The 14,076-nt window shown below is 34.9% G+C and overlaps 1 protein-coding gene across 3 annotated transcripts in view; it reads left to right on the plus strand.

Moving 5' to 3' along the window:
- The window catches only part of TTC39B (tetratricopeptide repeat domain 39B), a 154,036-nt gene that overhangs the window by 113,457 nt on the left and 26,503 nt on the right, over positions 1-14,076 (plus strand). For all 3 annotated transcript variants that reach the window (XM_007499587.3, XM_007499585.3, XM_007499586.3), the window contains exons 7-15: positions 2,547-2,611; positions 4,770-4,875; positions 5,924-5,989; positions 6,895-7,003; positions 7,678-7,745; positions 7,841-7,900; positions 8,872-9,033; positions 9,582-9,673; positions 12,253-12,376. In XM_007499587.3, the coding sequence (XP_007499649.1) occupies positions 2,547-2,611; positions 4,770-4,875; positions 5,924-5,989; positions 6,895-7,003; positions 7,678-7,745; positions 7,841-7,900; positions 8,872-9,033; positions 9,582-9,673; positions 12,253-12,376 (852 nt within the window). The remainder of the gene's footprint in view (positions 1-2,546; positions 2,612-4,769; positions 4,876-5,923; positions 5,990-6,894; positions 7,004-7,677; positions 7,746-7,840; positions 7,901-8,871; positions 9,034-9,581; positions 9,674-12,252; positions 12,377-14,076) is intronic.

The following is a 14,076-nucleotide window of genomic DNA, read 5'->3' on the forward strand; positions in this document are numbered from 1 at the left end:
TGTATTTATATAATCTGGTAGTTCTAATTCTTGTACTTTTAATAATGTTTATTTTTAAGCTTACACATTTCTTCATACTTTTTTTCATTCCTATTTTGGGTGAATGTGCTTTAATTATTTCAGAGAACTCTTTATAGAAACTCTGTTTACCTATACAGACTGACAAGTTATAATCTTAGTTACCTGAGGGTACTAAGACATTGAGTCACTTGCTCAAGGTCACACAGACTGGTTATGCCCATAGTAGAACTTGAACTCATATCTTCTTGACTCTCAAGTGGGTTTATTGTCCATTCTCACTGAGGAGAGGATTTGAATAAAATTATTTTGTACACCCTGGTGCCCTTGATCCAGAAAAAGTCTGTCCTCTTGTACCTCGTTATTTATGCTCTAGGACCAGCTTCAGCATCAGTCACCAGTTTTAAAACTCTCTTCCTGCTCTTTTAAAAACGAAATCTTTTGGGGGCAGCTGGGTAGCTCAGGGGATTGAGAACCAGGCCTAGAGATGGGAGGTCTTAGGTTCAAATTTGGCTTCAGACACTTCTCAGCTGTGTGACCCTGGGCAAGTCACTTGATCCCCATTGCCTAGCCCTTACCACTCTTCTGCCTTGGAACCACTACCCAATATTGATTCCAAGACAGAAGGTAAGGGTTTATTTACCCCCCCCCCCCCAATCTTTGACATGTTGGAGAATTGTGGCAGGTACAATGAGGTGAGAAAGATAAAAAGAGATATTGGAAGGGAGGCAGAAGCAAATTGATAGTAGGCAAATCTTCCTAATACAAACAAAAGGAACCGTAGTCCAGGAACCTTGAACAAAGATGTCATTATTTCAGACCTACCCTTAAAATGTTCATTTTTTTCCCTAAATTACTGTTTTTCTACATTTAGTTAAGATGTTCTTAAATTTGACTTAATAATCTTGGTGACTATGGCTATGAAAATAACTGGGGATTATTGGCTGAATGATGGTGACAATATGGCATTCATAGTAGAATCCTTAAAAGTGTTCTTATGTATTATTTTCAAAACTAGAGGTTCAGGCTTGCATAATTAATTCTTGGTACCTCTTTGGGGACTCAGAAGCTATACTATAAAGTGCAATGTGGGTATTAAGGGAAGTTTTCATATAATTTAGGAAATTCTCCTAGCTAAAAATTGCATTTGTTTAATTGAAACACTCAGGTTTTAAAATGAGCAATAAAACTTTTGTTTATGATTATTGTGTAGAAAGTGGCAGACTCTATTGGTGCTATAGTTTGAAATGCTAATCATTTAAATGAAGATGATAGAATTAAATTGGATGCTTTTAACTTTAGAGGGGATACTTAGGCATGTAAGAATTAAATGCTGGAGTCTTCCCAATATTATTATAAAAGCAGTGTTTTGTTATAGGGTGTTAGAGAAGTAAAATGAAAAGATACAGGATTAAAAAGACTTGAGTTTTAGTTCCATTGGGTTCTTATTTCTTTAGGGGCAGTGGCATGCTGGTAATCATATGTACATTTTATTTTCTGGCCCTCCAAGAAAATAAAATGTACACATGAAACACTTTTAAGTTTAATCTGTATTATTAACATTTTCCCCTTTACTTCCTGAAACCAAGAAAGTCAAGAAAATAACGAACCGAGTTCAGATTTGTGGCTTGCTGCTTCCTGAGTTATAAATAATTAACACTGAAAAGTTAACAGTCAGCTTCACAGTTAGTATGGGTCTCCTCCAGCACAGCTTTGTTTATGGGTGAGGTGTTCTAGTTGATCTGTAAGATCCCTTTCAACTCTGACATTCTGATTCTGCCAGGGTGAAAAACTAGAAAAATCTCCTGATAGCACCATCTGCTGGTGGTGAACTTCCTTTGAGCAGTTCTGTTATTTACATGGAGGGCTCTAATAGAATTATATAAATTTATATGTAAAAAGAATCTTCAAGAAACTTTTGATGCAGCACTCTACTTTTATAGAAGTAAGGCCCAGGGATGTTTAAGTGCTTTGCCCAAAGAAGATCATGCAGAGCTGAAACTAGAGCTGAGGATGGAAAAGTAAAGGAAACAAATTAAATATGAAACAAAAATCACATGTTAATGATCCTGAAGAAGAAACATGAGCAGTTATAAATAAGTGCTTTTTCCTGGAGAGAGAGGAAAAGACTGATCTTTCAGCATACTCTTTAAAGTATTAGGAGGCTATTTGAATGCAAAAGATAAAAGACATTTTACAATTTTAAATTCATGCTATGCCTAGAAAGATTCATAGTCCTTAACTAATAGAGATCACTATTTTAGTGATTAAAAAAGTAACTAATTTGTGGGTAATTGATGCCAAAATACACCTGTAAAATTCATTCCTTCTCCTTCCCTTTCCAGCTTAGGGAAGAACAGTGAAGAAACTATTTCAACAGGTACTTAGAAAAGATGCTTTCTTGAAAAACTGTCTCCAAAGTTAAAAATTTGTTGTGTTAGGCCTAGCAGTGGGGACAGTGCAAGGGTTTTTGTGTGTGTGTATGTGTGTGCATATAATGATCTAATTATTCATTAAATGGTTTTCAGGATGAAAACATGATCAACTTCATCAAAGGTGGACTCAAAATTAGAACAAGTTACCAAATATATAAGTAAGTTAATAATTCAGTAGGTTAAGTAAACTGATGTGATTCAGGCCATTTTTTAACATTAATCCCCACAGTCCTCATAATCTGAGGGTAGTCAGGTTTTCATTTAAAAAAATAATTTTTCTTCCATAAAAGCTTGATGATGTGGATGCAGTGCTGGATTTCGACCGCTCAGGTTTACAGACATAAGCTTTGATTGTTTTTGTCAATCTGGAAAAGCTTTGAGTACTGGTCCAGAAGCTCATTGAATGTTTGTTGTCTATCTAATGATCATCCTAGGGAAGGTCATAAAGGTTCATCATCAGATGGTCTTTACAGTGATGAGGTTTTACAAGTTGTAGAGGAGTTTTATCAGTATCAGTGGAGGGAATACTCACATTGAAATCATGGATCCTTGAAAAGCAATGAAGTAATAATAATATATCCTGCCTGATATTTGGTGATTTAGGATTGATAACCTTCCTGCTTGATGGTATTGAGCCAGTATGTCAGCCCTGGGCAGAAGGACATTATTTCAGTGGAAGCATGGTTATAAGGAGGTAAAAAAATTAGACAATTTTTGCTAATAATGAGAGCATTATTATGGATGAATAACTACTATTATTTATTCAGTCCTAAAGCAGTATTAAGAACCTTATGAAATTATGTTTGATCTGAAGGATACAGTGTAGGTGGGTCACATTTGCCTGTGTATACTCACATTATGGTAATCCTATTCGTATTAGAAGACTTGCATATTAATTGCCTGAAATTGCTCTGGTAGTAATGACTGTATTCTGTTAATTTCCAATTGGTCACTACTGCCCTCACTCTTAAGCTACATTTCTTGGGGATCAGTGCCAGTGAATCCATGATCTTAAACTCATTATCTGCATAGACCAGTTAGTTATCTTTGCTTATTTTTGTAGCTACAGGTTTTATCTCTAATCTTGATTGGTTGTCTAAACTGTGATGGTCCATAAGGAAGACTAGGTAAAACTGTTACCAGACCAGAAGTATAGTGCTAGGATAGTAATTAAAAGTATAGTTTTTCCTGATGGTTTGTCAGTATCACTTTCATCTTATATAGGTTAAACCAACAGCTCAATATCAGTAATAACATGATCTTATATCTTCTCAGATATTATACATAATATTTCAAGTCACAAAGCTAGGTGCTGGATATACAAATGAAACAGTATCTATCTTCAGTGTGCTTACCATTCTCCTGGGGGGATGGGGAGTGGTGGGAAGACAACATCTACATAAAAAATAAAAACTATGTAAAGTAATTGTAAGACATTCGGGAAAAGGATCAGAAAAACTTCCTGTTGGAGGTGACACCTGAACCTTTGAAGGAAATTAGGGATGTTTTAAGACAAAAGCAGTGTGTTTCTCCCCTCTGTCATCTTTTAATGTCAGGTGGCAAGGGCCTTGCAAAATCTCACTTTTAAGTTTTTTTGAGTTTTGAAAGGAGAAGAAAAAAAGGAAGTATTTTAAATGGAAAGAAAAAGTTAAGGATGTATGTATTGTTGAAAATGGCAAAATGAGAGCATATAAGAGAAACAATTGTGAAAATATCCACTTTTCTTCCATTTATAATCTCAACCAGAAAACCAAACCAAAGCAAAAAAAGACTTCGTTGAGTCATTGTAGGGCCAATGTGATCAGAGCATTTAGCATGCTGAAATTTTGGAACTAACTGATAGTATTTTTCCTGGCCACTTCTGAGAAGAATAGAATTTCAGGCCATTCAGTGGATTAGTTTTGCCAAACTGTGTGTATATGGTCAGTTCCTGAAGAAATAAAAAACCTTTCTCTTTCTTTCTCATAAAATTACCCATTAGTGATGGTGGTGTTCCTAAGTGGCTGGGACTCTCATAATTAACATTGTCCACCTATTTACGGCTAAAATGCTAGAATCTTGATGTGAGCTGATGGCTTAAAAGTTTCTGCTGTTTTAAAATGTAGAAGCTTCCCCTCCTGCCATGGTTATAGTTTAGCAGTAGTTGGAAAGAATTGCAGTAGTTTCAGTATAGCTTTAGTAGTTTGAAAATTACCATAATATTTTGGAAGTTGGCTTTGTTATGTTATGTACAAATGTGAAGTTTTGTTTGAAATTAGGTTTACTAAAGGAAGTTTCACACAAATGTGATATTTTTATTTCTTTTCTTTAATCTAGGGAATGTTATTCTGTTCTTCAAATGACTCAGGGCAACAAAAAACAGAAGGAAACCCATTACCAGTTTGAAGGAGGAGTAAAGCTTGGAATAGGAGCATTTAACTTGGTAGGCTATATTTATATCTATACCAGAAGACTACTGTACAAATGATTCTTATTACCACATTCATCCCACTTTTTTCTTCGATTCTACCTATATTGCTTTGCGTAGATAGGGCCAAATGGGTCCACAGAGCTGCTGTGAAAGTTTTGTGTCATCAGCCTTTTCACAGTCTTGTGGTGACTTTGATTATTGCCACTTAAAGGTTCAAAACCAAAAAGGCCTATTGGGTATGAAAGCTGAAGGCAGAATTTTTAGAAGCATAAGACTGGGACTCAAGAATCACTCAGCTTTGCCAAGTGGTTGAGAGAGGAGAGAGAGGAGAGGTAAGGATGAGAAGAACTCAAGAACTGTCTGAATTGATATGATATCCCAAAAATCTTAGTGCAGTTTAAAACCATTAAAGTATAAAATTGCGGGGGCAGCTGGGTAGCTCAGTGGATTGAGAGCTAGGCCTAGAGATGGGAGGTCCTAGGTTCAAATCTGGCCTCAGCCACTTCCCAGCTGTGTGACCCTGGGCAAGTCACTTGACCCCCATTGCCTAGCCCTTACCACTCTTCTGCCTGGGAGCCAATACACAGTATTGACTCCAAGACGGAAGGTAAGGGTTTAAAAAAAAAAGTATAAAATTGCATTAAGACTTTTGGCACACCCTGTGTATATCTTTGGTTCTTAAATTGATAGGACAGTTCAGAAACTATTAAAGGACAGATAGACAACTGCCTGATGAGTCTTTGCATCAATCCAAGAAAACCTATTTTAAAGAAATCATCTTCTACATAGGCTTAGAATAAGAGAGCAGGAAACTAACCACCATCATTTAGGCTGGCTGAAAAATAAGCATTGCCTGGGAAAGTTTGTGTTCATAATTTTTTTTTTCCCCTCGAGTTTTTTGTGTATAGAGCTGCTTCAGTAAAAGAATTGCTTTTTCTCTTGGTGGCATTCATTAATATTCACTTAAATTAAATTTTTCATATTGATAAAAAGGCTTTGAAACCTGTTTGACATTTTACAGTTGTCTAACACTTTTTTCTCTGCTTTGTTTTTCTTTCAGATGTTATCTCTCTTACCAGCAAGAGTTCTTCGACTACTAGAATTTATTGGGTTTTCTGGAAACAGGGTATAAATTTAACTTTTAAGTACTCTCAAAGGGAAGATAAATTCCTTCTTTAATGGATTTATCAGATTAGCAATTTGTTTTAAGCTCAGTTGAAGGAACCTCAGTTATTGATCATATTTTCAGTAGTTACACGTCGTTGTCAATAAGGCACCTTGCGCAATGACATAGTAGGTGATTGAGAAATATTTCTTGATCAATTAAATACATGAAGTAATTTTCTATCCTTTTAACACTAAAATTCCACATAAAGATTATATTTATTACTAAGGCAACATGCTGATTTCAAACTATTCTAGGTGGTAAATAATTTAAAAAATGTTTGTAAAGTTCAAATGCTATATTATATACATGACAACAGTACTTAACATACTTTGTTCTTATATGTTATATTGCAGCACTAAATGAGAGAACCCTTTTCTCCCTGAATTTTATTAATTATAGTAGTGCCTATTGTGTTTTTTCTACGAGAGGTACAACTATTGTAAGGTTTGATTAGTTTATAACCTCATACCTCTCATCTATATATTAAAAACAATTGTTCCATTACAAAGTCTACATTCAAGAAAACAAACACTGAAAAACATATTTGACTACTTATTCAAACAATGTCCTTCTGAAATGAGTATAGATTCTGTCCCCTGAAACACTAAATCAATGAGCATAAAACATTTGTTAGATTCCCTTTATGCTTTCAAAAACAAACAAAACATAGAATACTTGTTTTCTGTCAGATGACAAAAAATATACCACCATCATATATAAAAGCCATAAACTATATTGATATGAATCATGAAAAGAAAAGAAAAAAAAGATATTTTTTTAAATTTTTGAACAGAAGTAATATGGTGATTTATAATGAATATTATCTCTTTATAAAGTATATAATCAGATTTTTGTTCTCTCAGGAACTGGGCCTCAGCCAATTGCGAGAGGGTGCATCTGGATCCAGTTTGCGATCTACACTATGCTGTTTAACTTTACTCTTATTTCATACTTATGTCTCACTAGTCCTTGGTAAGAATTGACCTATTTTGACTTTCTAAAAGTCAGTGATTTTTGACTAACAGAGTAAATCATAGAGAAAAGTCAGTAAGGAGAAATAGTAACAGATAAATATCTTGTTAGATATGTTTGTACTAACACTGAGAAAGAATCAAGGGAGCAAACATTGAGATTTTAATCAGATGACCATGTAGCCACATGCATTGTAAGATGAGGGGCTGTTTTATTTTGATTTTATGCTCCCAATACCTAGCATAATATCTGGCACAGAGTAGATGCTTCATATACATGATTGATAAATTTATTGTTATATGTCAGGCTTTTCTTATAGGGATTCTACAAAGCATTCTAGTTTCTTTTTAAAGCTACAAAAAAAGTTGAAGGTGATGGTCTTGATTTGTCATTAAAACAAAAAAAATAGATTTAGTTTTTAAGAATAGCTTCCTCCTTTATTTTTAGTCATTATTCCTTGAGAAAATCTTTTGAACTAAAGTCCAATATTTCTTATTTCCAAAATAGAAGTTAATATGACACAATAATAAAGTTTTCATCTTTAATATAAAATTACTAGTTCATTGGACATACATCTTTGCAATAATAAAGTTTAAGGAGTAGGTTTTAAGTGCCTGTTGTGTTCCATGCTGACTGAGGGTTGTTTTTGTGTGTGTTGTATGTTAAATTTCTAGGCACAGGAGAAGCCAATATCGAGGAAGCCGAGACTCTCCTTGAACCCTATCTCCAGAGGTTTCCAAATGTATGCTCAATACTTTTAGTGTACTTTCTAGCCATATTTAGTCAACTAGCTCTGGGATTAATGAACAGAGGATTTTTGTTCTTCTTTTTCTCTAGGGCTCACTAATTTTGTTTTATTCTGCAAGAATAGAACTCCTCAAAGGGAATTTTGAAAAGGTAATTAATTTCAGATTCTACTTCATTACTTTTGATGTCAGTTTTTCCTTGACTTTTTTTGCCACTCAGTCTGTGAGAAAGAATGTATGTGTCAGGAACACTTAATGGACATTACAGAATGAGAGTCATAAGAGTATATGCACAAGGGCGCAGAAATATATTTCACTCCACAGGGAGACAGGAGGCAAACAGGAGAAGGGAGAAAGGGGAATAAAGGGAGAGGTAGATTAAGGAGAGATGAGGCCTAAATAAAATAAACTCAACTAAAAATTTGCAAAAATATTTATAGCTCTTTTTGTGATGACAAAAGAATTGGAAAATGAGGAAGTGCCCATCAACTGATGAATGCCTGAAAAAGTTATAGTTTATGATTGTGATGGATTTTGCTGAAATAAATAATGAAAGAGATGGTTTGAGAGAAACTTGGAAAGACATTTATGAACTGATTCAGAGTGGAATGAGGCCAACTAAGAGAACAACCTATTTAATAATAACATAAAGACAAACAACTTTGAAGGAATTAGGGGCTCTGATTAGTGTAGGGACTATTTGCAATTACAAAGAGCCCATGATGAAACATGCTACCCAATTCCTGATAGAGAGGTTTGAAAGGGTACAATCGGAGTACATAATGAGATATAGTATAGTTTGTTTTTTTGGGGGGGATGTGGCCAATGTGGAAATTTATTTTGCTTGACTTTATCTGCAGTAGGGGTTTTATCTTCCTTTCTTTCTCAGTTGTAATTGGAAAGTGAGAGGGAAAGGGGATAGCTTTTTGCTGACTGAGAAAATAATAGTTTAATTTTAAAGATAGAACTTAACTGAATCATTTCATTTAATGAAAGGTAGCTGTTGTAATATTGAATGATTAAATGAGTGGTAGTTTTTTTCTTTTTGTACAAAATATTATGTGAATTTTTCAATTTATTATCTGATATCTACATAATCAAGTTTGTAACATTTAATTATAGGCTCAGGTAATATTCCAAAACTGTATTGCATCTCAGGAAGAATGGAAACAGATTCATCACCTCTGTTACTGGGAGCTGATGTGGTGTTATACATTCCAGCAAGAATGGCTTAAGGCATATCATTATGCTGATCTGCTTTGCAAAGAGAGTAGATGGTCCAAGGTAAGGAGAATAGGTACACTTACTTCTTAGGATTTTCAATGTGACCTTTTGTTTGTTTGAACATCATTTAAGTTGCATAGGATGTAAAATCCAAAGCTCCTCCACATGGAGTTGGTCAAGCCAGCAGATAATCATTGAGAACCAACATGGAATGGTAAAAAGAAGACTTACTGGCCATGGAGTTAGATTACCTGTGTATTAGTTTCAGCTTTATCCCTAACATTTTCTCATCATTAAAAGTAAGAATTTAAAAAGAAACTCTGAATGGTTAGGAGCACCTATATAATGATAACCAATTGAAATCTGTTGTTCTTACGCCAAACTAAACTGTGTTATTTGTATTTTAGAACAATTTTTGGTTTAGCAGAGTTCTTTAAAGCTGATAATATTTCTCATTTGGCGATACTTTCTAATTTCCTGATAATATTATTTCTATTTGGTTTAGAAAATTTCAATTTGCAAAACATTCTCAAAGTGCAATATTGTAGAAATACCAGTAATTTAGGGTTGCATTAAAATTGACTTCTTTTTCTTTTCTTTCTTTAAAGGCCATATATGTCTTTCAGAAAGCTGCAATTTTGAGTATGCTTCCAGATGAAGATGTGAAACCAACTGGAGAGAATATTGTGTCTTTGTTTAGGTAAAAAGAACACTATGACTGCAACAGAAGGCCACTTGTAGGGCAGGCCCTATATATAGTTACACGGATGTATACCCTACTTGTGATTTTTTTCCCCCCTTTCCTAAGACAGTCCTTCATTTGGTGTAACTCTTTAATGGAATAAACTCTTTAATGGAATAAACAGAATCTTACTCCAAACCTTTAGCCTTGACTAAGGAAAAATCAAAGAAATTTAAAGAATCAAAGAAATATTTTTGCTTCTACGAAGGAAGTACTGTTAATATTTTTGTGCACATAGACCATCTTTTTTTAATTTTTTTTTGTTTTTTAATCAGGTTTTTGCAATAGAATTCAAGTAGTGGAATTTCTAGGCCTATACCTATCATTTTTGTGGTTCTCATTGCATGGGATCATAGATTTAGAACTGTAAGGGACTTGAGAAGCCATGTTGTCCAACCCCCTTTTGTTATAGATGAGGTTGAGTACTTTGCTCAAGGCAACATAGGCAGTAAATTACAGCCAGAATTTAAACTATGAATGTCTGATTGTAAATCCATACTCTCATCTTTTACTAAATCCATACTAATTTATGTAAATCCATGAATCTTATCTTATACTAATTCTGTGGCCTGTTTCCCTGCAGTTCTGCCAGCATTAGCACTGATCATCATTATTTTTGCCATTCTCGTGTATAAGATATTATCTGAAGATTGTCTTGATTTCAATTTATCTGATGAAAGAATTTGAATATTTTTCCTGTGATTATTAAAACATTGTGTTTTCTGATGACTATATTTTTATTTAAGTATTTTATGGATTTATTATTTCATCAGGGTAGTTCTTCCTTTTGCTTATGTAGATCATACCCTTATGAAGTATTTTAGGTGCTCTGTGAGACTTAATGTGCTGAAAAATTCATCATCCTCAGTCTAATCTGGTGATGAGTTTCTCCAAACTTAGCCTAGGTTGGTCTCTACACAAAAGAAACGTGGAATCTAATCCTAGACCCTTTCTCAAATCCTTTTCAACTTGGTAGGAACTGCTAGAGCTTGTCTATAGCTTGTTATTATGCACACAGCTGCCAGTGACTCAGAATTAGATCAATAGAAGGAAATGGATTCTTATAGTGGGCCTTAAGCCATTCCAGGTATAGCATTAAAAAAAAAAACTTTTGTAATTATTATTATTTTTCAACCATTATCTTCTATCTTAGAATCAGTACTGGTTCCAAGGCAGAAGAGTGGTAAGGACTAGGTAATAGGGGTGAGTGACTTGCCCACAGTCACAGCTAGTAACTGTCTGAGGCTGGATTTGAACATTAGGACCTTTCATCTCTGGGCTCGGCTCTCAGTCCACTGAGCCACCTAGCTGGAGGGGAGGGTAAAAATATTAGACACTTCAAATATATAACTACTGTTTAATCCAGCAAAAAAAAAAAATTCCCATGTTGGACACATCTGAAAATGTGTCTCATTTTGCATATTAATTCATCACTTCTCTGTCATGAGGTCATTCTTTATCTTCATTTCTTTGGCATTATGGTTAATCATTGTGTTGTTCAGAGTTCTTAAAGATAGTCTTTCAAAATTGTTCATTTTTATAATATCGATGTTATAGTATTAATCCCTTTATTGGTTCTGCTCACTTTACTCTGTATTAATTCATGCAGATTTTCTTAGGTTTCTCTAATATTCTGTTTTAAGTTCTTAAATCATAATAGTATTTCCTTACATTTATATTTATTAATTTGTTCAGGCCCTCGAATACCTTCCTTTTGGTTTCTAGGTCTTTTATACTATAGAAACAGTTGTTACAAATATTTTTTGTGATATAAGACTTTTTCTTCTTTCTTTGATCTCTGTGGGCTATAGGCCTAGTAGAGGTATCTTTGGGTTGAAGGACATAGGTAGAATATTGTGAGCATAATTCCAAATTGCTCCCTGGGAAGATTGTACAAATTCACCCCTGAAGCAACAATGCATCCTTGTGCCTGTTTCCATCAGCCCCTCCACCCTGACTATGTTTTTCAGGACTTTTTCGCAGCAATTCAGATCTGGTAGTTCCTATCAAACTGGAAAGTCTGCTTGTATAGTGCCCGGGATATCTTTTATACAAAGAGAAGACATTTCATTAACTTGGCCAGGCTCATTGGCAGGACGGCTTCAGGGTGATGAAACTTGTAGCCATAGTAATCAGATAATAAACTAGAGAAGACTTAACACTGGAGAGAGTACCTATCCCAGGGAATTTTAAAGCCAAGCCAGTGGCTAGCCCATCCTTTCTATATGCCAGACCCTCTGCTGAGCATTGGGAAGGCCTGGAGAATAGCAGAGAGCAGTCCCTTCCCTCAAGAAATGCCCTTACTCATGGGGAAGGCAAGCATGTAAATAGCTAGGTATATACAAAGGATATGCCGAGGAGATGAAGGTAATGTGAAGGAGAAACTACAAACATATTACTGCCTTTTAAGACTGTTTTTAATCTTAGAGACCTTAACAAACACATTAAGTGAAATGACAACACATAGTCTTGTAGAGATTTGTCTTTTTAATTGTCTTCTTTTTTGTGTTCTGTTTGTGAACTGGGAATTACTACAGGCAGGTGGAGGGCTTGAAGCAGAGAATTGCTGGCAAATCTATCCCAACGGAGAAGTTTGCAGTGAGGAAGTCCCGGCGTTATTCCAGTTCGTCCTTTCCTGAAAAGCTGATCTTACCTGCTCTGGTAGCCACTTCTGTTTCTTTTCACTTGTGTTTGAAGACTAGAATAAACCTTTATCTTAGAGGAAGCAAAGACCTCTTTCCATCTAATTTTTGTCTAGCTATTCTGTACAGTTTCTTACATTTATAAGGTATTTCTGTAACTTGAATATTTAAGTTCAGATAGTATTTCAATAAAAAAAAGCATGCAGAAATTTTCTTAATGGAAGCTATTCTTCAAAAGAAAATTCTCATCACAAATTATCACTTGTAGGCTTAAAGTTTTAATTTTTACATGGAGTCAGATTGTCTACACACTTTTAATGCTGAGTTTAGGCCCTGAGGTTTTATTTTTATCTTGGAAATTGCAATGGGAAAATCTTTTATTCCTGAGCTTAGTTTTAAGGGCCTGGGTTATCTCATGTTAATTTAAATGTATACAGTTTATCTGGCTGGTAGAATTTTGTAAGAAAGTGGCATTTTTTTCTTCTTTATCCTTCATGAATTACTTTGTCAGCTATTTGAGCATGTTAGATTGCATAGAACTGAGTACCCCTCTTAACTTTCAACAATTATAAAGACGAACTACTCTGTAGGTGTGAATTATTAAGGTTCACAAAGGACTTTACACAAAATAGGCTTCTGAAATGTACTGTAGATATCAATATTGTTATATAGATAAGAATGTTGACACCTAGAGATATTAGGTGATTTCCTTAGATTACATAGGAAGTAGCTCAATAAAGATTCGACCTCAGATTTTCATTTCAGATGATCAGTAACAAAAATTAGTAGTTTTTCTTAATTCTGGTTAGATGATTTGTCTTGCCTTCTTGGGAAGAGCATAATATTGTAGTACCTCATCACCTAACATGTGGCTTGCCTGATCCCAGGACTACAGGCTGCCTGAGATTTTTAGCAAAAACATTTCTAGCACAAATAAACTAGTTGCTGTACTAGGAAGATCAAGTTTCAGCCTCAACTTTAACACCTACTTGAATAACTTTGGGTGGATCAGTTGACTTAATGGGGGTCTCAGTTGCCCTGTCTATAAGCTATTCATTTCAGTGATCTATGATTTCATCTATGTAGATTCTCCTTCCATTGACAGATTGAAGTACCTTTATGACTTAAAGGTTTTAGAGTTTCTGTAATGAAAAATCTATCATTCCACAACCACCTTGCTGGTAAACCTTTTTGAAGTTAGCCAGGCTAGCCTTCAGATGATAGACACATTGTTCATTGTTGGGTTTCAACATGAACCTTTTCTAGCTTGGCTGAATCTGTGAAAACCTGTACTCTACTAGCATAACATTTGAGAACCACAGGTTACTCAGTTTTACTGACTTCATTGACCAATGTAGAAGAAAGGTTTGGGCAGCCAGGATAGAGGATAGAGGATCAGACCTGCCATCAGGAGGACCTGAGTTTGAATTAGGCCTTGGATACTACCAGCTAAGTGACTCTGGGCAAGTCACTTAACCCTGACTGCCTAGCCCTTGCCACTCTTCTGTCTTAGAATTGATACTAAAACAGAATGTAAGGGTTTAAAAAAAATAAAAGTGAAAAAGAAGAAAGGTGATATTTGCATTACCCAGTTCACAGGATTATTGAAAGAGAAGTGCTTCATAATCCTTCAAATCACATAGAAATGATAATTTTGGGAGCCCTTAGAGTCTACCCACCTCTGTATTGTTTTAGTATCATGTTAGTATTTAATATTTC

The sequence above is a fragment of the Monodelphis domestica genome, chromosome 7 (assembly GCF_027887165.1).
Source record: "Monodelphis domestica isolate mMonDom1 chromosome 7, mMonDom1.pri, whole genome shotgun sequence".
Classification (NCBI taxonomy): domain Eukaryota; kingdom Metazoa; phylum Chordata; class Mammalia; order Didelphimorphia; family Didelphidae; genus Monodelphis; species Monodelphis domestica.